Below are 23,113 nucleotides of genomic sequence, written 5' to 3'. Positions count from 1 at the left end.
TAAAAATATATAAATCATAACAGCACTGATTTACAGCATTGAATTACCTGCACCAAAAGGGAGGTGGGCATCATTCTTCTTAAAAGTACCTTTCTCAGTTAGAAATTTTCCTGGGTCAAACTTGCCTATTTCTGCATAGAAATCTGGGTCAGCATGGACAGAGGCCAGGAGTGGGGTGACATAGGTACCCTAAAAATGAAAATCACAAACAGAATATGAATCACACAAGTTATTTGGAAAAAGTTAATGAGGAACTGCAGCGAAAAGTAAATTAAGAATACAATTACTTATTTTTTCCAATATTCATATAGGGCTGGTTCACACTGCAAGAGTTTTTTCTAAGTGCTCTGTGATTTTAAAAGCTCTTGCTAATGTAATGCTATGTGTGTGTTCTCACTGAAACGATGTCATTTTATAAAAATCCCCCATAGCATTGCATTAGCAAGAGCTTCTCAAATCACTAGCGCTTAGAAAAAGCTCTTGTAGTGTGAACCACCCCTTATAGATTATTTACTCTATTATTAGTGTTTACCCATTGTAAAATCTTTCCTTTCCCTGATTTACAGAGTGAAAATGGCCACTGCGATCAAGTCTTCTATATGGTGGAGGGTGCCTGGGTGGTGGTGGTCTGATTGGCTGTCCTATCACATGTGACTTCAGAGTAAAGGGTCAAAAAATGGTCCCATAACAGCCATTACTCGCGTTACTCCTGAATGGGCGAACAGCGACCATTCGCCAGGACCCGTTCGAAAAACCTGGTACACACTTACACACTTTCAATTATTATTGGCCAAACACTTACCAATTTTACCACCGCCATGTAGTAGCATGAGAGCGTACTTAGACAACAGGCGCGTCGCTAGCGCTATTTATTCGTGGCTCGTGCTCCGGATATGACTCTGGGGTGCCCCTGATATCCCACGCTGGGTTGCCCAATTGTAGTGCCTGAATCCCCGGTAAGCACGGGCGTCGTTTGCTCTGCACGGCAGCCGCTATGTTGTGGGGTGGCACCCGCCGCACGTCACCAGCGCTTCCTTCAGTGAGTGAGCACTGCAGCATCTGCCCCTTGCCCAATCGCAGCTAGCAGGGGGCATGAAATTTCACTGAAAAGGAAGGGGGCTGGAGAGCGCGAGTAGCTCCGCCCCCTGAATGTGTAGCGTAGGCGCCATTTAGCCGGCTGGTGGCCCCGCATGGTGCTATCCAGGCCGGTGTCCTGGACTGGTCCTCCTTCCTTTGCCTGGCTGCCGGCTTCCTGCCACCCTCCAGTCCTGCCAGCAGCAGTCATAGCCACCAGGCCCGCCACACAGACCGCCTCACCATCAGTACCCACCATGGCCCACCACCCTCAGCTGCCCTGCCATGGCTCCCGCCCTGGCCTGCCGCTGCCAGATTTGGTCCCAAGGCACAGGCAGCCAGCCACAGACCGCCTCACCAGCACCTCAGGAGAGAGACCACCAGACACAGACAGCCTGTGAAAAGTGAGTAATTGCCTGTGCCTGGGAAGCGCAGCAGCATCTGCAAGGGGTGGGTGGTGGGTGTCAGAGAGACAAACACAGACAGTAGTGGAGCTGGAGCAGCAGGCCCAGAACAGGAGTGCAGCTAGCCACACAAGACAGCCCAGTAGTAGCCACTAGCCAGCACAAACAGCACCTGGAACTGGTCTGGCTGGGCCACAGCCATCCCAGTACCACCATTATGTACAGTATAATCTGTTACTCTGTACCTGCACTGATAGTAAACTAGCCAGGGGCGTAGCAATAGGCCCTGCAGCGCCTGCGCCCGCGGGGGGGGGGGGGGGCCCGGCCCCCCCCTGGGGCCCGCTCGGGGCCGTTTTTTGGGGGCTGGAGGGGTGGCAGCATGAGGGGAAAGCCTTGCCCACAGTCGGCGGGGAGAGGGGAAGTTCCCCCCTCTCCCTCACCTCGGGGCTCTCCCCTCTGCGCTCCCCTCCAGCTAGTTAGTGTGTGGGCAAAGGCCAGTGGGCAGCGAGCGGCGGGCAGATACATACCTTCTTCCGTGCGTTCCATCAGAGACTTCTCGCTCTAGCGGCTGACGTCACTTCCGCTTCCGGAAGTGACGTCAGCCGCTAGAGCGAGAAGGCGGCGATGGAACGCAAGGAAGAAGGTATGTATCTGCCCGCCGCTCGCTGCCCACTGGCCTTTGCCCACACACTAACTAGCTGGAGGGGAGCGCAGAGGGGAGAGCCCCGAGGTGAGTGAGAGGGGGGAACTTCCCCTCTCCCCGCCGACTGTGGGCAAGGCTTTCCCCTCATGCTGCCACCCCTCCAGCACCCAAAAACCGGCCACGAGCGGGCCCCAGGGGGGGAGGGGGCCCGCTCTGAAAATCTGCAGGGGGGCCCGGTGGGGCCTAGTTACGCCCCTGAAACTAGCTACCATGTGTGCTGATCTCTGCTACCTCCAGTATGTACAGTATAATGTTACTCCGTGCCTGTATTGATAGTAAACTAGATGCAGTGTGTGCTGATCTCTGCTGCCTCCAGTATGTACCGTATAAGCTGTTACTCTGTGCATGTACTGATAGTAAACTAACTGCAGTGTGTGCTGACCTCTGCTGCCTCCAGTATGTACAGTATAAGCTTTTCGCTGGTGCCTGCACTGTGTGCTGATCTACCTCCAGTGTGTACAGTTTAAGCTGTTACTCTGTGCCTTTACTGATTGTAAACCAGCTGTATTGTGTGCTGATCCCTGCTAATTTCAGTATGTACAGTATTAGCTGTGAAGCCTGGTACACACATAGAAATTTGATTAGCCAATTTTAGCTCTGTTCATCATATTCAATGTCTGTTGGTCCTCTTACTACATGGGGGTGGTAAAGTTGGTTAGCGATTGACCAATCAAAATTGTATGTGCGTATGTATCTTTAATCTATGCCTATACTGATTGTAAACTAAATTAAGGACAGGGGTCTCCATCCAATATCTTGATGGGCAGGCCCATTATCTTTAGCTTACACCGCAGCTCAGTTCATGTACATTTGTCTCCACCCACTCCCCGCATGGCCATGCCCATTTTTTCACCGCGGCGCACTGCGCATACTATTTACACCTGGTGCCCATAGGTGCCCCAGATCTCCAAGGATCCTAGCAACGCCCCTGCTAGACAATCTGCTCATAATATTCAATATCTGTTGACCATTATACTACATGGAGGTGGTACAAGGCTTAACTGTTTCAATGATTGCTGTTATCTTCTTACCTTTGGAATGAAGTATCCTCTGAACGTTGTGTCTTTGGCTGTGCAGCGAGGAAGACTGACTGGCAAAACATCACAGAACCTCATAATTTCATAGATAGCAGCCTCAGTATACGGTAGTTTGGATCTGTCTGCAATGGATGGCAATCGGTCTCTCCCAATAACTTGATCAATTTCTTTTTGCATTTTCTCTGCACCAAGATAGAATGGGGAATGTAATATATAAATGACAAGTACTTTATCAGATTATTTCCTATTACCATGTTCTAATGTGAATATGCTAATTAAAACCAATATGAAGGATTCCCAGCACGGCATATTAAAAATAATGTACATTCGCTATATTCACTTGATTAGTTCTAAGTCTGTAAAGAAATACAAAAAACTTTACTTTCTAGTCTATGCAACATTCAACATGTGCAATTAAGCGGGAATAATTATATACTAGTGTACTGTTCCATGATTTCTAGGTAGGTAGATTTGAACCTCCAGTACTATTTAAAAGCCATAACTGGCTGTAAATTTCAAATGTTCAAATGTAAACATGCCTATTCCTTTACCCAAAATAACAAAGCTCTGCTCTTTATTGTAGATGCTTAAAGAGACACTGAAGCGAAAAAAAAAATGATGATATTATGATTTGTATGTGTAGTACAGCTAAGAAAAAAAAACATTAAGATCAGATACATCAGTGTAATTGTTTCCAGTACAGGAAGAGTTGAGAAACTCTAGTTGTTATCTCTATGCAAAAAAGCTATTAAGCTCTCCGACTAACTTAGTCGTGGAGAGGGCTGTTATCTGACTTTTATTATCTCAACTGTAATTGAACTGTTTACTTTTCCTCTGCTAGAGGAGAGTTCATTACTTCACAGACTGCTCTGAAAGACTCATTTTGAATGCTGAGTGTTGTGTAATCTGCACATATTATAGAATAATGCAATGTTAGAAAAAACACTATATACCTGAAAATAAAAATATGAGAATATTTTCTTTGCTGCTAATCTTCTAGTAATTATTCATAGTACACAACCAATTCATTATATCATATATTTTTTTTCGCTTCAGTGTCTCTTTAACCACTTCTGGACCAGCACCCTCTGCCCCTTAAGGACCAGAGGGGGCTGGATGGGTGCTGGTCCCGTAAACTGCCGCTTCCTGACGAATCGCCACTAACCTCTGCAGCTCCCGCCGGTCACGTCACTCTGTCCGCGCCGCAGGCTGCTTTCTCTCCCGTCGCTATGACGGCAGAGCGCTGTGCGCCGGTCAGGAGCCGCTTTCATTGGCTCCTGACCAGGGCCGGCCTTAGGTTTCACAGCGCCCTGAGCGAAAACTGATTTTTGTGCCCCCCCTCCTCCTCTTCCCATGTGCATATACACACACGCACGTACGTATACACACAGGCCCATATGCAATTCCCCTTTTCAGTGGGACAGTTAGCCGCCTCCCCCCCCATTTAGAATGATAGCACAGCACTGACAATTTGCACCACGCCTTATGGCCGCAGTGCGCCCCCCAACGCCCCCAGACTCAGTATAGGTAGGTAGCCAGGTATAGGTGCCCACAGTATAGGATCTCATGTGTAGGTGCCCTCAATATAGGTTACCAAGCATAGGTGCCCCCAGTATAGGAAGTCAGTTGAAGGTCTCCATCCCCCCATAGGTAGCCAGGCATAGGTGCTTCCAGTATAGGTAGCCAGGTGTTGGAGCCTTCAGTAAAGGTAGCCAGCTATAGGTGCCCCCAGTATAGGAAATCAGGTGTAGGTGCCCTCAGTATAGGCAACCAGCTATAGGCGCCCCCTTGGAAGCCGGCGCCCTGAGTGACCGCTCCGGTCGCTCATATCAAAGGCCGGCTATGCTCCTGACCCTGTCACTCGATGTAAGCCAATGGGAACGGCTTACATGAATGACAGGGCCAGGAGCCAATGAAAACGGCTCCTGCCCGGGGCACAGTGCTCTGCCGTCATAGAGGCGGCAGGGCAGCAGATTTCCGCGGGGACATCAGCGGAGACGGGCGGGGGCGCGCGGTCAATGGGACGTAGAGTTCACGTCCGGTCAGAACCGCAGCGCCCCCTGCCTGCCGTAGATTTATACTGCGGCGGGCCGCAATAGGTTAAAGTGAACCAGAGGTGAAAATAAACTCATGAGATAAACAAGTATATTTATGCTCCTACTACTAAAAACTTTGACTTGATTTTTTTAAGTCTCCCAGGGGTTTCTTTTATAGTTAAACATTTACAAAGTAGGTTGAATGTTTTACTGTCTCTAATCAGCGGAAGCCTATTAAGTGTCCCAGAGTTAGAAAAAGGTAAATAGTTCATGTATTTTATCTCTCCCTGCCCTCAGAAGTTGTATTTTGCCAGGAAAACTTTTATGGCTGTAATTCGATTATTAGTGATGGTTACTATATTACTGACAAGGTACCGACAAGACAGAAGCTGTCAATTCCATGCCTAGAAATTAACTCTTTCTGGCAGCAAATAAAACAGCCTGGTTATTAATATGTTTTGTACTGTACATACATATGTTTATCTCGTCATCATATCAAATATCACCTCAGGTACACTTTAAAGGACAACTGAAGTGAGAGGGATATGGAAGCTGCCATATTTATTTCCGTTTAAACAATACAGGTTACCTGGCTGGCCTGCGGATCCACTGCTTCTAATACTTTTAGCTATTTTAGCTACCGTATATACCGGCGTACAAGGCGACCCGGCGTACAAGACGACCCCCCAACTTTTCTAGTTAAAATAAAAAGTTTGGCATATACTTGCCGTATAAGACTACCTAGTTCACTGTGCGGATGCCGGGTGTCATGCGGAGCTTTAAATTACCTGATACTGCAATGTGTCATGCTGAAAAGTGACATAGATCACGCTCTCTGTTTAAAAAAACAAAACCCTTGTAAAATCTTCTTGTGAGCAGCCGCTCGCGCGGTTAGCAGAGCGGCTTCCAGCGTCGCCTGACTGGTGACGTATGCGCTCACGCATGAAGAGATTGCCGAGATGTATCGTAGAGCGCACACGTCACCAGTCAGGTGACCCCGGAAGCTGCGCTGCTAGCCGCATGAGCGGCTGATCGGAATAAGGTAATGCAGGTTTTTTTTTCAAAAACACCGCAATCTATGTTTCTTTTCAGGGCACAGTGCAGCATTAGGTAATTTATAACTCTGCATGGCACCCGGCACCCAGCAGCGCCTCACGCTGAAAAACTGACACCCGGCGTATAAGACGACCCCCGACTTTACAGAACATTTTTAGGGGTTAAAAAGTTGTCTTATACGCCGGTATATACGGTAGTTACCCTGACCATGCAGATCAGATGTTTCTGACAAAAATCTGACAAAATTAGCTGCATGCTTGTTTCAGGTGGGTGATACAGATACTATTGCAGCCAAAGATCAGCAAGACTACCAGGCAACTAGTATTGTTTAAAAGGAAATAAACATGGCAGCCCATATCCCTCTCACTTTAAGTGTCCTTTAAAGATCTCAAATGCCGTGGACTCCACAATTAGCACTTCTACATATTGGTATAATGTCCATCCCCCCACACTTGCATCTAATAATCTCACATATCTTATGCGCAGCTAGATGTTTAATCACTGCTAACTGGGGAACTGACACAATCCCCACTCTTCATCAATTAAAATGTCAGGTCGACCTTAACCTACAAAATGGAAAAATCCTTTAGATTTCAAAAGGAGAATCAGAGAATATTTTATAAACTGGACGTAGACTGGCCAATTGTTAAGGTTATGTTCACTCCCGAATTTAGTAATAACAAGCCCTGATACCTCAAATTACCATGGTGTCCCCCCATCACATGCACCTTATGGCTGGACCTCTTACATTTACCATATTGTACTTCAGATTATCTACTTAATATACTCCATTTACTAACTACTATACACTGCCGATTTGTTATCTATATCCAATACTGGACTACTACAAATTCCCTTCTTTGTTGTTTAAGTTTACAGAGAATCCTTATTTTTATTTCTATATTATTTATGTTTTATTTTTTTATTTTCCTCAATTCTAAAGTTGTACTCTATGAAACAATTTATGTACACGTTATTCTGTTTTGCATTTAAATTGAATAAAAAAATGTTATGATCTAAAAAAAAGTGTCCTTTGAAGAGACCATAAAGTGAAAATGAGACATGTTCTGGATCCACTTGTTATAAAAAGTTGTAATAACTCTCCAGGTCTTTTTCTTTGAACTCGCCACCCCAACCCTACATGTGCCGGCTTCTTCTGGTGCTTGGCCCCGCCCCCTTGCAGACTAGTGCTGTTGGGCTCCCGTGGCGCTCTGTATCTTGGATACTGAGAGTGCTATGGCACTCGTCTGCAAAGAGCGTTACGGCAGAAGCCAGTGCACATTGGGTTTGGAGGTTGAGTTAAAACAAAAAGACCCGGAGAGTCATTGGAATCAGAATCAAATATATTTAAACAAATAAGTTCACACTTACAAGGAATTGGACTTGGCAGTTGCTTAACGGACACAGACAAAACAATACAAGGACACACAGTGTAGACATTACAAGTCAAGGACAGTATATAAGTTAAAGTGGTAGTAAACAGGGTAAGAAGTGTTTTTTCAGTTCTATGCTGTAATGCTTTCCAGTCCTAGCAGCTCTAGCGTGGTTCCACATTAAGCATGGCTACTGTGATGGGAAAGTGACAAATGCAGAAGGTAGATGTAAGTACGCTTACACATGTGGAGAGAGCCGAGTGCGGTGGTGGAGAACTGTGGCTCTGTGGAGATTGTGGTGGACATCACTGTGGAGAGTGCGGCAATCAAGAGTAGGCACGTCAGATCATGGCGGCTGTCTTGCCATCTGTGAATTGGACCTACATATTTGGTCTGCCATCAGGAGGAGGTAAGACACTGGACTGTGGGTCCACCTACTAGCACTGGGACCACTACCATTGTCTATGCTTTTTTCTTGTGTGTCTGAGGGATGGACCTGATCCCTGGCTGTTGGTGTATCTATCTTGTGCTGGTTGTTTGCAATCCATAATTGTTTCCACATTTGTATTTTAACTGAAAATGATCTCCCTGATGTAAAAAAAGTTAGACACTACTGCCAGATGTCACCATGAGAGGCCATGCCACTGCGATGATGCTCACCTCAAGGAGTTGACAAAGAACTGAATCGCAGCCCCAGTGTGACATCACCACTGGAACTTTCAGGGGTTCCATTAAGTATAAATGGATGGAGTCTGGGGGGGGGGGGGAGGGGACCACCTTTAAAGAGAACCCAAGGTAATAGATACAGTATATGGAGGCTAATATAGTTCCTTCTCAGAGGCGTAGCTAGGGTTTTCAGCGCCCGGGGACAAAGACTATTAATGCGCCCCCTAAGGTGAAGGGGCATGGCCAAATGTGGGCATGGTTATGGGTGGAGCCAAACGTACATGGAGGTTAGCAGGCTCATGCTCACCCACCCTCCCTCAGTATGTACCTTCCAGCATTTTCCAAGACAAATTCAGCAATCATGAGCCCCCCCATCAAGACAAATTCCGCAATCATGAGCAAACATGAGGCCCCCAACATGACCAACTCAACAATCATAAGGCCGCCAACGAGACAAATTTAGCAATCATGAGGCCCCCAACAAGACAAATTCAGCAATCATGAGGCCCCTAACAAGACAAATTCAGCAATCTTGAGGCCTCCAACAAATCATGAGGCCCCCAACAAGACAAATTCAGTAACCATGAGGCCCCCAACAAGACAAATTCAGCAGTCATGAGGCACATAAATAGACAGCATTTCACATAAATAGGCAGAATCCCCCCTTAATATGGTAGACACCTCTCACCTGGCAACAGTTCCCCAAAATACACTCAATCTGACAGCAGTAGTTCCCCAAAAATAGGTAGCCCCAGGTCTAGAGGTGTCCCCAGAATAGGTGGCCAGCAGTATAGATGTCCCCAGAACAGGTAGCCAGGGGTAGAGATGTCCACAGAACAGGTAGCCAGGGGTATATGTGCCCAGTATATGTAGGCAGGGGTATGTGTCCCCAGTATATGTAGCCAATGATACGAGGTCGACTGGCACACCATGTCAATTCTCCAAGCAAATTTATTGTTTGCACAGCATGACAATTGTTTCGGGGCCACGGAGGGTCCCCTTCATCAGATAAAGTGCAGACATACAATCAGTGCAGAGTTCAAACAGCTATATATATCAACTAAGAACCATCCCCAGGCATCCAACAAAGACTTCCCCCTTAATTAGCATACTAATTCCACTCAATGCAATAACATTCCATAATGGTCACAATGGGATAATCACCCATTGTTACATACCTGATCTCCATAAGTGGTCCTAACTGATGTCCCTGTGCCTGCCCATCGATGCATCCCACGAGTTCAGCAGCCGCCTGCGCGATTGCAAACTGCCTAGCCGCGGTCTGCGGCTCGAAACTCGCGCCATCCGCCGCCTGTATGAATATTCAGCCGTTAGGCTGATCGTGCGGTGTCCCGGGCCGTTGTCATGGCAACCTGACAAGCAGGCCGCCATGACCAATCAGAAGCGTGAATGGGCGTGTCCTGTGACGCCGTCACCTTCCCCGATCGGCCAGAGCTCCCTCAATGATGCGGACTCCGAGCGGGGGGGGCGTGTCATCAATGATGACAACGCCCACTGGCTAAAACTAGCTCTCCCATTGGCAGGGGGCACGACTAAGCGCGCTCACACTCCGCCTACCCGACTCGGTGCAAGGTAACCTTGGTTACCAGTACGCATAGACGGCTCTGCCTAATCCGTGGATGCATCCATGTGCATGCACACAATATGAAAATCAAAGAGTTCACTAGGGCACATTATGCTGTAAAGAAAGGGAAGATAAAAAGGAGTGAAAACGAAGGTTATAGAAAGAGGGGGAAAGGGGGAGAGATGAAAAAGAGGGAAACATTCAGATATAGAGATGCCTATCACCCATATGAATAAAACCACAGTGCAGCATATGACATTACAGTTACAGTACTCAGCTAAGGAACATTATATGTTATACCCCCACATGCTCCTGTTTTCCACATATAACAATGCTCAAAACAGACATAGAAAGAAGTCCCTGATAAGAGCCACTTAAAACAAGCGAACAATATAATCTAGACAAGTCATCTTTCATCAAGAAAACATGAAAGCGGATTCATTTGATTCAAACCTTTCGGTTGCAATGTTCCTAGTGTGTAGATCCAGTATGCCTCTCTCTGTAGAAGCAGTTTGTCTCTATCCCCACCTCTCCTTGGCTTTTTCACCTGGTCAATCACCAGTCCCCTCAGTTCACTGACACGGTGACCTTTCTCAACAAAATGTATGGCGACAGGTTTTGTAACGTCCAATATTTTGCCCTTCAATTTTGCTTCTATTGCTATTTTAATGTCACTTCTATGATGCTGAAATCTGACCTTGAAGCTCCCTGTTGTCTTGCCAACATATCCCATTCCGCATGGGCACTTAAGCAAGTATGTACAGTACTCAGTATTGCAATTATAATAATCGTGTATGAAATACTTTCTCCCACTACTAGGGTGCACAAAATATTCGCCAGTAATCAAAGAGTTGCACACATTACAATTATGGCATCGATAACATCCTCTCTTGTCTGAAAATTTAAAGGGTGACCCACAATATTTATCATAGGGGTCTGCTTGCACAAGCATGTCCTTCAGACTTCTATTTGATCTATAGGAGAATAAAGGTTTCTCTTTCAATAGCGGGTTCAAGTTCACGTCAGCCTGTAATATGGACAAATTCTTTGCAACACAGCTCTTGATACGCCCAGACATGGGGTTGTAATCCTGTACAAAGGGGATACCATTCTTGCTCACCCGTGCTGTACCCCCTGAGTGAATCTCTTTTGCCTTCACAATGGCACTGGTAAGCACTGTTTCTGGGTATCCTCTCTCCATAAATCTCATTTTCATACTGCTAAGTTCAAGTTCAGCATCTTTCCCAAAAGTGCAGATTCTTAGGACCCTTAAAAATTGTGAGACAGGTAAGCCCTTCATAAGGTGGGTTGGGTGTGCACTATTGTACTGGAGTAATGTGTTACGATCTGTTGGCTTTCTATACAGGGTAGTCATAAGACCACCCTCCGTTTTCCTCACCATAACATCCAGAAATGGGACCTCCTGATTAGATATCTCTGGATTAAACACAATGCCTTCCATCAAGGTGTTCAAGTATGCGATAAACTGCCCCAATGATTCCTGTCTGCCATTCCATATCATGAACACGTCGTCTATGAATCTAGTCCAAAAGACGACGTGCTCACGATACAGTGGCGAGGTGTACACCCTATTTTCCTCCAGGTACCCCACGAACAAATTAGCATAGGCCGGAGCTGCCGAGCTGCCCATGGCAGTACCCCGGCACTGTCTATACCATGTCTTTTCAAATCTGAAACAATTTGTGGTTAGTATCAATTCCAAGCCTGCCAAAATGAATTCTGTGGGCAACAAAGCATCATCCAATTCCAACAAAAAATGTCTTACCGCTCCCAGTCCAGCTGTGTTCGGAATTGAGGTATAAAGAGACCCGATGTCCATTGTACACAAGATCATGTCTCGGGTATCCACTGAGATCTGCTCCAGCTTGCTCAGGAAGTGATTGGTATCCTTTAAATATGCAGGCAAAGACTGTACAACAGGTTGCAGCTGAAAATCAATAAACTGTGCAATAGGTTGAGTAACTGAATCTGTACCTGAAATGATTGGACGAAACTTCAAGGGCGCCAATCCCTTATGAATTTTAGGTAATCCATATATAACCGGTCGTTGTGGAAAATCTGGTGATAAAAACTTACTTTCACTTTCTGTAATCCAGTTGTTATTGATGCCAAGTGCGAGAAGTTCATCTAATTGTTTTAGAATCTTCAAAGTTGGATCATGCGGAATCTCTTGATAACTAGTATTATCCGCCAGCATTTCTTTAATGCCCGTGCTGTATTGTTTGTAATCCATAACAACAATGGCTCCCCCTTTATCAGCAGGTTTAATTATTATGTCTCTGTTGTTTTTTAACGATTTGATGGCTTGTCTTTCGTTCCATGTTAGGTTAGATTTGTTCACTTTTCCTTTATTGTTGTGTTGTAGGACATCATGTCTTATTGTATTAGTGAACGTTTCAATACTAGAGAAGGATCCCGGTGGTATGAATGAACTTTTTAGTTTAAATTTAGAAGATTGCGTTGCCATAGTAGTGTTCGGTTTTTCATAAAAGAATTGTTTAAGTTTCAGCATACGTTCATATTTAAACAGATCCACCTCAAATTTAAATGGTTCAAATCTTGCGGTTGGGCAAAACGATAGTCCCTTCGACAGAACTGCCATTTCGTGTTTACCGAGAGTACTATTGCTCAGATTAATCACTGGTGATTCTGGCTTACACTCCGGGTATTCGGGCGTTGTGGTAACGATTGAGCCCCTTTTCCCTTTGGGTTTACCCCTCCTGGGGTGTCTCCTTTTGCGTCCCCCTGAAACCCCGATTGACCGGGGGTATCACTTTCTGATGATGGATTTTCAGTAGGGACGTCAGAGTCTGGATTTGGTTTGGGTTTGGGTTTAGGGCGAGGTCCACCACGTGGTCTCGGTCTCCCTCTCGGTGGTTGTCCCCTCCTTTGATTTGCTCCCACTACCCATGGGTATATGCCGTCCTGATGATCTTGACAGATCTGTCGATATTTTTCCCGTTTCCTTTGTTGAACTTGTATTTTGTAATTCTCAGTTTCTTTATCAGCAATACTGAGTACTGTACATACTTGCTTAAGTGCCCATGCGGAATGGGATATGTTGGCAAGACAACAGGGAGCTTCAAGGTCAGATTTCAGCATCATAGAAGTGACATTAAAATAGCAATAGAAGCAAAATTGAAGGGCAAAATATTGGACGTTACAAAACCTGTCGCCATACATTTTGTTGAGAAAGGTCACCGTGTCAGTGAACTGAGGGGACTGGTGATTGACCAGGTGAAAAAGCCAAGGAGAGGTGGGGATAGAGACAAACTGCTTCTACAGAGAGAGGCATACTGGATCTACACACTAGGAACATTGCAACCGAAAGGTTTGAATCAAATGAATCCGCTTTCATGTTTTCTTGATGAAAGATGACTTGTCTAGATTATATTGTTCGCTTGTTTTAAGTGGCTCTTATCAGGGACTTCTTTCTATGTCTGTTTTGAGCATTGTTATATGTGGAAAACAGGAGCATGTGGGGGTATAACATATAATGTTCCTTAGCTGAGTACTGTAACTGTAATGTCATATGCTGCACTGTGGTTTTATTCATATGGGTGATAGGCATCTCTATATCTGAATGTTTCCCTCTTTTTCATCTCTCCCCCTTTCCCCCTCTTTCTATAACCTTCGTTTTCACTCCTTTTTATCTTCCCTTTCTTTACAGCATAATGTGCCCTAGTGAACTCTTTGATTTTCATATTGTGTGCATGCACATGGATGCATCCACGGATTAGGCAGAGCCGTCTATGCGTACTGGTAACCAAGGTTACCTTGCACCGAGTCGGGTAGGCGGAGTGTGAGCGCGCTTAGTCGTGCCCCCTGCCAATGGGAGAGCTAGTTTTAGCCAGTGGGCGTTGTCATCATTGATGACACGCCCCCCCCGCTCGGAGTCCGCATCATTGAGGGAGCTCTGGCCGATCGGGGAAGGTGACGGCGTCACAGGACACGCCCATTCACGCTTCTGATTGGTCATGGCGGCCTGCTTGTCAGGTTGCCATGACAACGGCCCGGGACACCGCACGATCAGCCTAACGGCTGAATATTCATACAGGCGGCGGATGGCGCGAGTTTCGAGCCGCAGACCGCGGCTAGGCAGTTTGCAATCGCGCAGGCGGCTGCTGAACTCGTGGGATGCATCGATGGGCAGGCACAGGGACATCAGTTAGGACCACTTATGGAGATCAGGTATGTAACAATGGGTGATTATCCCATTGTGACCATTATGGAATGTTATTGCATTGAGTGGAATTAGTATGCTAATTAAGGGGGAAGTCTTTGTTGGATGCCTGGGGATGGTTCTTAGTTGATATATATAGCTGTTTGAACTCTGCACTGATTGTATGTCTGCACTTTACCTGATGAAGGGGACCCTCCGTGGCCCCGAAACAATTGTCATGCTGTGCAAACAATAAATTTGCTTGGAGAATTGACATGGTGTGCCAGTCGACCTCGTATCATTGACATTGGATTGATGTTGCCTTCACATCGAGACTGAGCACCCAGACTACACACGGTAAGGTGTGCCAATCTTAAACCTGCAATCACAGTATATGTAGCCAGAGGTATATGTGCCCAGTATATGTAGCCAGGGGTATATGTGCCCAGTATATGTAGGCAAGGGTATATATGCCCAGTATATGTAGGCAGGTGTATATGTTCTCAGTATATATAGCCAGGGGTATATGTCCCCAGTATATGTAGTCAGGGGTATATGTTCCCAGTATATGTATTCAGGGGTATATGTGCCCAGTATATGTAGTGGGGGGTATATGTCCCCAGTATATGTAGTCGGGGGTATATGTGCCCAGTATATGTAGCCAGGGGTATATGTGCCCAGTATATGTAGCCAGGGGTATATGTGCCCAGTATATGTTGCCAGGTGTATATGTGCCCAGTATATGTTGCCAGGTGTATATGTGCCCACTATATGTAGTCAGGGGGTTATATTTGCCCAGTATATGTAGCCAGGGGTATATGTAGCCTGGGGTATATATGCCCAGTATATGTAGCCAGGGGTATAATATGTGCCCAGTATATATAGTCAGGGGTATATGTGCCCAGTATATGTAGCCAGGGGTATATGTGCCCAGTATATGTAGCCAGGGGTATATGTGCCCAGTATATGTAGCCAGGGGTATACAGTATGTGCCCAGTATATGTAGCCAGGGGTATATATGCCCAGTATATGTAGCCAGGGGTATATGTGCCCAGTATATGTAGCCAGGGGTATATATGCCCAGTATATGTAGCCAGGGGTATAATATGTGCCCAGTATATATAGTCAGGGGTATATGTGCCCAGTATATATAGTCAGGGGTATATGTGCCCAGTATATGTAGCCAGGGATATATGTGCCCAGTATATGTAGCCAGGGGTATAATATGTGGGCAGTATATATAGTCAGGGGTATATGTGCCCAGTATATATAGTCAGGGGTATATGTGCCCAGTATATATAGTCAGGGGTATATATGCCCAGTATATGTAGGCAGGGGTAAATGTCCCAGTATATGTAGGCAGGGGTATATGTCCCTAGAATAGGTAGCCAGGTGTATATGTGTCCCCAGTATATGTAGGCAGGGCTATATGTCCCCAGAGTAGGTAGCCAGGTGTCCCCCCCCCCAGCAGGAGGGGAACAGCGCAGAGAAGAGGGAGAGCTGTGAGCAACTGTAGGTAAGGGGGGCCATCACCCCCCTCCTTCCCTCACCTTAGGTGCTCTCCCTCCCTCGCTGTCCCCTCCATTACTGTCCGGGTGGCTGGCAGCGGCAGGCGGAACTTACCTCCGTCTCGTCGCAGCGCCGGGTGGATTTGCCGTTACTCCGGTCTGCTCCAGACCAGAGCAGCAGCTGCGCACCCGAACTTCCGGCGCTGGAGCGAGATGGAGGTGAGTTCCGCCCGCTGCGCCAGCCACCCAGACAGTAATGGAGGGGACAGCAAGGGAGGGAGAGCACCTAAGGTGAGGGAAGGAGTGGGAAGATGGCCCCCTTTGCCTGCCGTCCGCACAGCTCTCCCTCTTCTCTGCACTGCTCCCCTCCCCCCCAAAAAAAACCCCTGCAGCTCAGCTGGGCGCCCTTGGGGACCCGGCGCCCCGGGTCACTTGTCCTACCCCAACCCCCCCCTAGCTCCACGCCTGTTCCTTCTAAACACTGTACATTGTCTGACTGTCCTGCTGATGCACTGCCTCTAAGGGCTCTTTCATGCTTTCTGTTGCATCACAGAAAAAAGCCACCTCCTATCACAGAAGCAGTGATGGTGCAAGAGTAGTTGTGCATCATCCATGTTTAGCCCAAAAGTGAGGCAAACTTTCATTGTAAAGTATGCCCCACTGTATGGTCGTATTAATAGAAGGAGCAGTAACGTGTGACCTTTCAGGACTTGTTGTGTGATTTAAGCTGAATACTTACCTGACAACCAGGAAGATGGATCCCAGTTACGCAACTCGACAATGAGCACTCCCCGATCCATCTTCCCGGGCGGGTACACACAACATCACGTGCTGTCACACGATGGGCGTGTACGGGAAGTCAATCAATCACTGTACTCTGTGCGGAGTCAGCGTGGATCTTTAAGATCCAATCTGCCATGGCGATCGTGATAGCCGCGCATCGCCAGACATTGTTTGCGTAATTGTGCGCGCATACCCACATCACCAGAGCTCAGAAATGATCGTTTGACACTCAAAAAAATTGCCAGTTCTCTAAAAAATCATCTGAAAAATTGCATAGTCGGTACATAAAGATCAGCAGGACAGCTAGGCAACTGGTATTGTTTAAAAGGAAATAAATATGGCAGCCTCCATATGTCTCATACCTGTTTTTTTCCTAAGCTACTTTGGCTTTAAATGTGTTAGCCCTTGTGGGCTCTTTTTTTAACAATGAATGTCCTATGTGCATGCATTTTAGGCTGCTTAGGCCACTCCAAGACTGCTTTCCACCAATCACCACCTTGTCTCTCCATGTACGATGCAGCAGTTGCTTTTCCATGAGGTCAGTAAGACTAGAGCCTGAGCCCACTGACGCAGTTGTGTCCGCTTTTCAGTTACACATCAATGTTACAAATGCTGAAAAGCGGACAGAAACGGACACACCAGCGTTAGTGTTCTTAGGCCCTGAATAGAGGAAAGAGACAGCAGGTGGAATCTCAGAGCAGTGCAAGAGGTCTGTAAGGATACCTCCTGTAGTGTATTCTGTCCGTTGCAGTGCAGTAGAGCTGCAAACAGACAGTTCTGGCTTATCTGCTTGCATTCGGTTGTGCATTTGCAATGGGTCTCATTGTCATTTGCAATCGCTCTGCAGTTCTGGGCAGCTCAGGATGCTGTCATCATTCCACCAACTGTTTGTGCAGCTGAGCTGCGGCCGGATAGCCCTGGATTTCCTGCATTATTTTTCTTATCATTGGGTATTGCCTAGTTCCATGCTTGATGGACGTTCGCTGCATCCGCGGTGGATCAGTTAAGTCCATTATCCAGATAGCTTGGATTCTGCCATCACCACGTTGGTGATTGGTAGTATTCCTGCTACTCTAGTTTTTGGGAACGTAATTATAGGCTGCAGTTGCTATTAGTTACGTTCTATAGGGCGGTCCAAAGGAACTGAGACATCTTCAAGGGAGCAAGATCAGAAAATTGATATAACTTCAAAACTGATCAAAGGACAATTTAGAAATGTTTCAACATTTTAATATTTCTAAGTACACTCATCCATTAAAGAGGAAGCAGTGATGAAATTACCTGCTACATCTGGGTGCTTCATGAGCACCAGCAACCCAAATCTGAGGTTGGTGCTCACCGTCTCTGTTCCTCCAAACAGCAAGTTTTGACATGTGTTGGACAAAGACTTCTTGTAAAAGGCGGTGTCCGGATTATCCTTTTCCTTGATATATAAAAATGTAACTGTTAATATATATATATATAGATAGATAGATATATAGATAGATATATATATACACACATACACACATATATATATATATATTCATATATATACTAGCTGATAGTGTAGTTTGTACTGGCAATGGAAGATTTATAGGGTAATTCAAAATGTAATACTCACAAACCAGGGTTACTATTAGGCAACCACTGTCGAGGCAGGTGGGGAGATTGTCCTGACCCCATTTAGGATTAAGGAGTCACTCTCTGTAGAAGAAGAAGGAAGTGGGTACAACACTCCACCTAGGTTGGACTCAATGTAGCAATAAGATAACAGAGGCGCCAAAAGGATAAAAGGGACTAAATGAGCTTAAAAAACAATTTGGTAATAGAGGAGGCAGTGGTGGACTTACCCCATCCAAGCAGAACACACGACTGTAGATTTTCAGTCAAAAAATGTTTATTGGGTACTCCAAAGTAAAGTGCAACGCGTTTCACAGGTTAAACCCGCTTCCTCAGGCGATTCAGATAGGAGTAAAAAAGCTGTGAATCATAGAGACCATGAAATCAATGTAGCTAGAATGCTTGCATAGGACTCAATATTGTTATAGCTAGTTCATAAAAATATCAGAGAACAATGGTGACCTATAGAGATCTACATATATCTGTCATATATTCAATGGTGACATATAGAGATATACATATATATTGTGTATTAAACACACACATAGATGATTACACAATATAATCCCAAATAAGGAGCGTGATGTATAATGGTAAATTGCACAGCAGTGATTATCTATTATTATTAGCCCATGTGAAATTATTACAAGTAACAATAGTATTAATGTGTAAAAAAAATGGCTATCAGTAGTAGGTGAGAAGAGGAGACAAGGATGGCAGGGATATTTATCCAGGATATTTAAAAAAACAAAAGCAAACAGCAAGTATAGTGTATTTGGGTGGAGAGGAACAGGTAGTGAAATGGTCACATCTTCAATATGTATATCTCTATAGGTCACCATTGTTCTGTGATATTTTTATGAACTAGCCATAACAATATTGATTCCTATGCAAGCATTCTAGTTACATTGATTCCATGGTCTCTATGATTCACAGCTTTTTTACTCCTATCTGTATTGCCTGAGGAAGCGGGTTTAACCTGCGAAACGCATTGCACTTTATTTTGGAGTACCCAATATACGTTTTTTGACTGAAAATGTACAGTCATGTGTTCTGCTTGAAGGGGGTAAGTCCACCACTGCCTCCTCTATTACCAAATTGGTTTTTAATCTCATTTAGTCCCTTTTATCCTTTTGGCGCCTCTGTTATCTTATTGTTACTCAATGACTAAGTTTGTGAGCTTTGTGATTTTTGGCATCAATAATTTGCATTGAAATTAAACAAATCTGATTGACTGTTTACATTTTCCCAGTGAAATTTGTATTTGTCTCCGCCCACTTTTTGGTTACAGGGATAAAAAGTATCCTATATGTTATTCCAGGTAATGTACTATGTGTGTGCCAAATTTCATTCAAACCCGTTCAGCCATTGTTGCGTGATTGAGTAACAAATATCCAAACTTTTGCATTTACATTATTAGTGATATCTACTGTGATATATACTGTATATACACACACACACATTCCCTTTAGATTGTAAGCTTGCAAGGGCAGGGCTCTCTCCCCCTTTTGTGTCTTGGAAATCATTATACATTTTATTCATCATGTTACTTTTATCACTATCATTACCACTTCTGTATTTTGTATTCTGTATGCTGTATCATAAATGTTCTTTGAAAGTAAACTAGTCCAACAGTGATGTAGAGTGATGTAACAATGCAGAGTTGCTTACATAAGGAATGCTCAACTTCAGACAACGTAATTATCACGGAGGTCAATGTCAAAATGGGTACAACAAAAGATTAAAGTGGCTTTGAATAAAGGATGATTGTCAGTACAAGAAGAGCTGGTTCTAGCATCTCTGAATCATAGAAAAATGGGAAAAGGCACCTGTTGTAAGCCTTTGCCACCATGCTCGATCGATCTGAAATTGGTTTGAGGAACATCATTTGGCTTACCCTGTGCCCAGCTCACCGGGGACATACTAATATGTATGCATTCATCGACCCCTTTGTTTAAGATGATTTCTTTTTCCTTGCACATGCGTGACTGTGTGCTTTACCCAAAGTAGAATTACATTCTGTATGTTACTTATTGATTGTCCGCCATACATGCAGCCTCTAACATCATAAACTGTCAGTTATCACCGGTCAATTATAGTGATCACGGAAGGCAGCGGTGGTAGGAGGGGAAGAAGAAGACGGGACCTCACCTTCCTAATGTTTCCCCTGGCGATCGTCACTCCCCTCCTCTCTTGAAATCTTTAAACCGGGACCCGTAACTTAGCGGCAATGTGAGCAGGGATGTCGGCCAGAGCGGAGGGGGGTAGAGCTGCTCATCGCTGGAACTTGGGAGGTGGGTAATGGCTGCTGGCTATACAGGGGACACCTATCTATACGGGGGACACCCATACCTAGCAGCTGGAGAGATATGTAGAGGGCGCATTTCTCTTGCGCAGACTGGCAGCAACTGGCAGAACTAACAGGACCCAGTTCCCGAAGCTGCGGGCAGCGGAGGACGGCGGCGTGGGAGCGATCCGTGCGCATGGGGCTGGAGGAAGCCCCAGATATGTCTAAAAACTTTTTTTTTTATTTGGTCTCTATTTTCCTTTAAGGGGGGTGGAGGTGCCAGTCCCCAAAAGGTTAAAGGACCACTATCGGGAAAAATTTGTCAAATTTCAATACATGTTACATACAAATACAAATTACATTTCTTTCCGAGTAAAATGAGGCACAAATTACTTTTTTCCTATGTTGCTGTCTCTTACAATAGGTAGTAGAAATCTGACATAACGGGCAGGTTTTGGACCAGTCCATCTCTACAAGGGGGATTCTCAGCATGGCCTTTAGTCTTTATAAAGACACTCATGATGATCAACAATTAACAAAAAAAAATAAAGAAGAAGTAAAAGAAAGATAATTTCTAGTAAACCAGGATGCTATCTGGATGGAGTTTGTATGTTCTCCTCCTGCTTACATGGGTTTCCCCCAAGTACTCAAATTTCCTCGTGCCTTCCAAAAACATAAAGATAAGTTACTAGCAGACCTAAGTGTAGGTCAAAGTTATGTTTACCTCTCTCATCTTCATAAGGAAGCAGTCAATGTAGTCACGCGGATTAGCAAGATCCAGAGTATCCTCATGGTACTGAATACTTTCAGTTAGGATATCAAAGATCATATTAAAGTATGTCTTCATCTTGTTATGTGGACCTGGTAAATACTCCATAATATTGGGATACATATTATACAGCTGGATAGTGTAAAAAAAAAAAAAAAAAAGAAAAGAAAATAAACACACAAAATAAAAAATAAATAAAAAACAACAAGATGCAGAAGTAACGCATATACCACCATGCATCAACAAATATTAGAAAAGGCTTTTTTAGGGTGGTTTTACACCTGGCCTGAGCGTTTGCGGTGTGATGCCATGCCCTCATCGCAGTGATCCTGAGAGTGCACCGACAGGGTCATATGCATAATACCGCTGCCCCCCTTTTCCCACACACCAGGTGCAAACTCATGATTTTCAAGGGGGGAATTCCTGAAAGGTCTCCCTGAGCCACGCACAATACAGCATAATAATATAGTAGGACACAAAATGCAATTTCCCGTCTGACTCACTGGATCTGACAATCATTTCCTAAATGTCCAATCAGCTCCCGATCTACAACAGGATCGATCAGGGGCAGTTTGGATACAGATAATAATGAGGACAGCCAACATTGCTAATGAAGGGGAAAGTGAAGCATTCACACAGCAGGGCACAGGGCTGTGCTCATACCTGACTCTTTTGAGTTCCCCAGCGCTGCTCCATGCTTTGTACACATGCTGATGCTACATCCAAAGTCAACTGTAGCAGGGAAAGAAAGAGGGCAGTGCTGTGAGCTGCAGGATACCTGCAGATATTCTGGTGCCCCAATTTGTGCCTGTCCCCAGACACTGCACCGGCCCTGGTCTGAGGGGGGATTCTGGGCAGCTTTTATCCCCCTCTGCATTTGCCTATGCACACCCCTCACTGCCCCTCGCCCAGTGACGTACACCCTGCTGCAGTGGCGTAGCTAGGGTATTTGACACCAGGTGCGGATAATTTACCAACAACCCCCGCCCATCACATGGGCGGGGCTAACTGTAATGTAACTGTGTAACAGTAAGGCAGTGGGCTAATATAGGTAGCCAAAATAGTTGCCCCAGCATAGGTTAGATAGATATGTGCCCCCAGTATAGGTTAGTTAGGTAGGTGCCTCCAATATACAGTAGGTAGCCAGTATAGTTGCCACCAGTATAGGCTAGCTAAGTAGGTAGGTGCCCCCAATACAAGTTAGATAAGTAGGTGCCCCCAGTATAGGTTAGATAGGTAGGTGCTCTCAGTATAGATTACATAGGTAGCTGCCCCGCAGTATAGGTTAGATTGGTAGGTGCCTTCAGTATAGGTTAGATAGGCAGCTGCCCCCCAGTATAGGTTAGATTAGGTAGGTGCCCCACAGTATAGGTTAGATAGGTAGCTGCCCCCCAGTATAGGTCAGATTAGGTAGGTGCCCCATATAGGTTTGATAGGTAGCTGTCCACCAGCATAGGTTAGATTGGTAGCTGCCCCTCAGTATAGGTTAGATAGGTAGCTGCCCCCCAGTATAGGTTAGATTAGGTAGGTGCCCCTCCCCCAGTATAGGTTAGATAGGTAGCTGCCTCCCAGTATAGGTTAGATTAAGTAGGTGCCCCCCAGTATAGGTTAGATAGGTAGCTGCCCCCCAGTATAGGTTAGATTAGGTAGGTGCCCCCAGTATAGGTTAGATTAGGTAGCTGCCCCCTAGTATAGGTTAGATGGGTAACTGCCCCCCAGTATAGGTTAGGGTAGGTAGGTAGGTGCCCCCCCATAATGGAGGGGGGAGTCAGCCATGAGGAGAGCAGCCCAACCTCCCCCTCCCTTCCTCTCCCCTGGCCGCCCTCCTTGCTCCCCCCTCTGACTGCAGAGTTAGTGCAGGGAAGCGATGTAAATAGTCAGAACTCACCTCCCTGCGTTCCAATCACCGCTCACTCACCGCCGGTCTCCTCTTCTTGCATAGACGCTGATACACATGCTGCTTCCTGCTAAACAGGAAGCAGCGTGTGTATAAACGTCTATGCAAGAGGAGGAGGAGACCGGCGGCAAGGACAGGATAAATACCTAT

General features: G+C 45.6%; 1 protein-coding gene across 4 annotated transcripts in view; it reads right to left on the bottom strand.

Moving 5' to 3' along the window:
• Positions 1-23,113, bottom strand: part of LOC137528949 (cytochrome P450 2F3-like) — a 109,364-nt gene that overhangs the window by 12,027 nt on the left and 74,224 nt on the right. For all 4 annotated transcript variants that reach the window (XM_068250758.1, XM_068250755.1, XM_068250757.1 and 1 more), the window contains exons 6-9: positions 21,022-21,198; positions 17,690-17,831; positions 3,213-3,400; positions 48-189 (exon numbers count right to left, since the gene is read on the bottom strand). In XM_068250758.1, coding sequence (XP_068106859.1) covers positions 48-189; positions 3,213-3,400; positions 17,690-17,831; positions 21,022-21,198 — 649 coding nt within the window. The remainder of the gene's footprint in view (positions 1-47; positions 190-3,212; positions 3,401-17,689; positions 17,832-21,021; positions 21,199-23,113) is intronic.

The sequence above is a fragment of the Hyperolius riggenbachi genome, chromosome 8, assembly GCF_040937935.1.
Source record: "Hyperolius riggenbachi isolate aHypRig1 chromosome 8, aHypRig1.pri, whole genome shotgun sequence".
Classification (NCBI taxonomy): Eukaryota; Metazoa; Chordata; class Amphibia; order Anura; family Hyperoliidae; genus Hyperolius; species Hyperolius riggenbachi.
The sequence above is the reverse complement of the archived record's forward strand: the minus strand, read 5'-3'. Positions and strand labels throughout refer to the sequence as shown.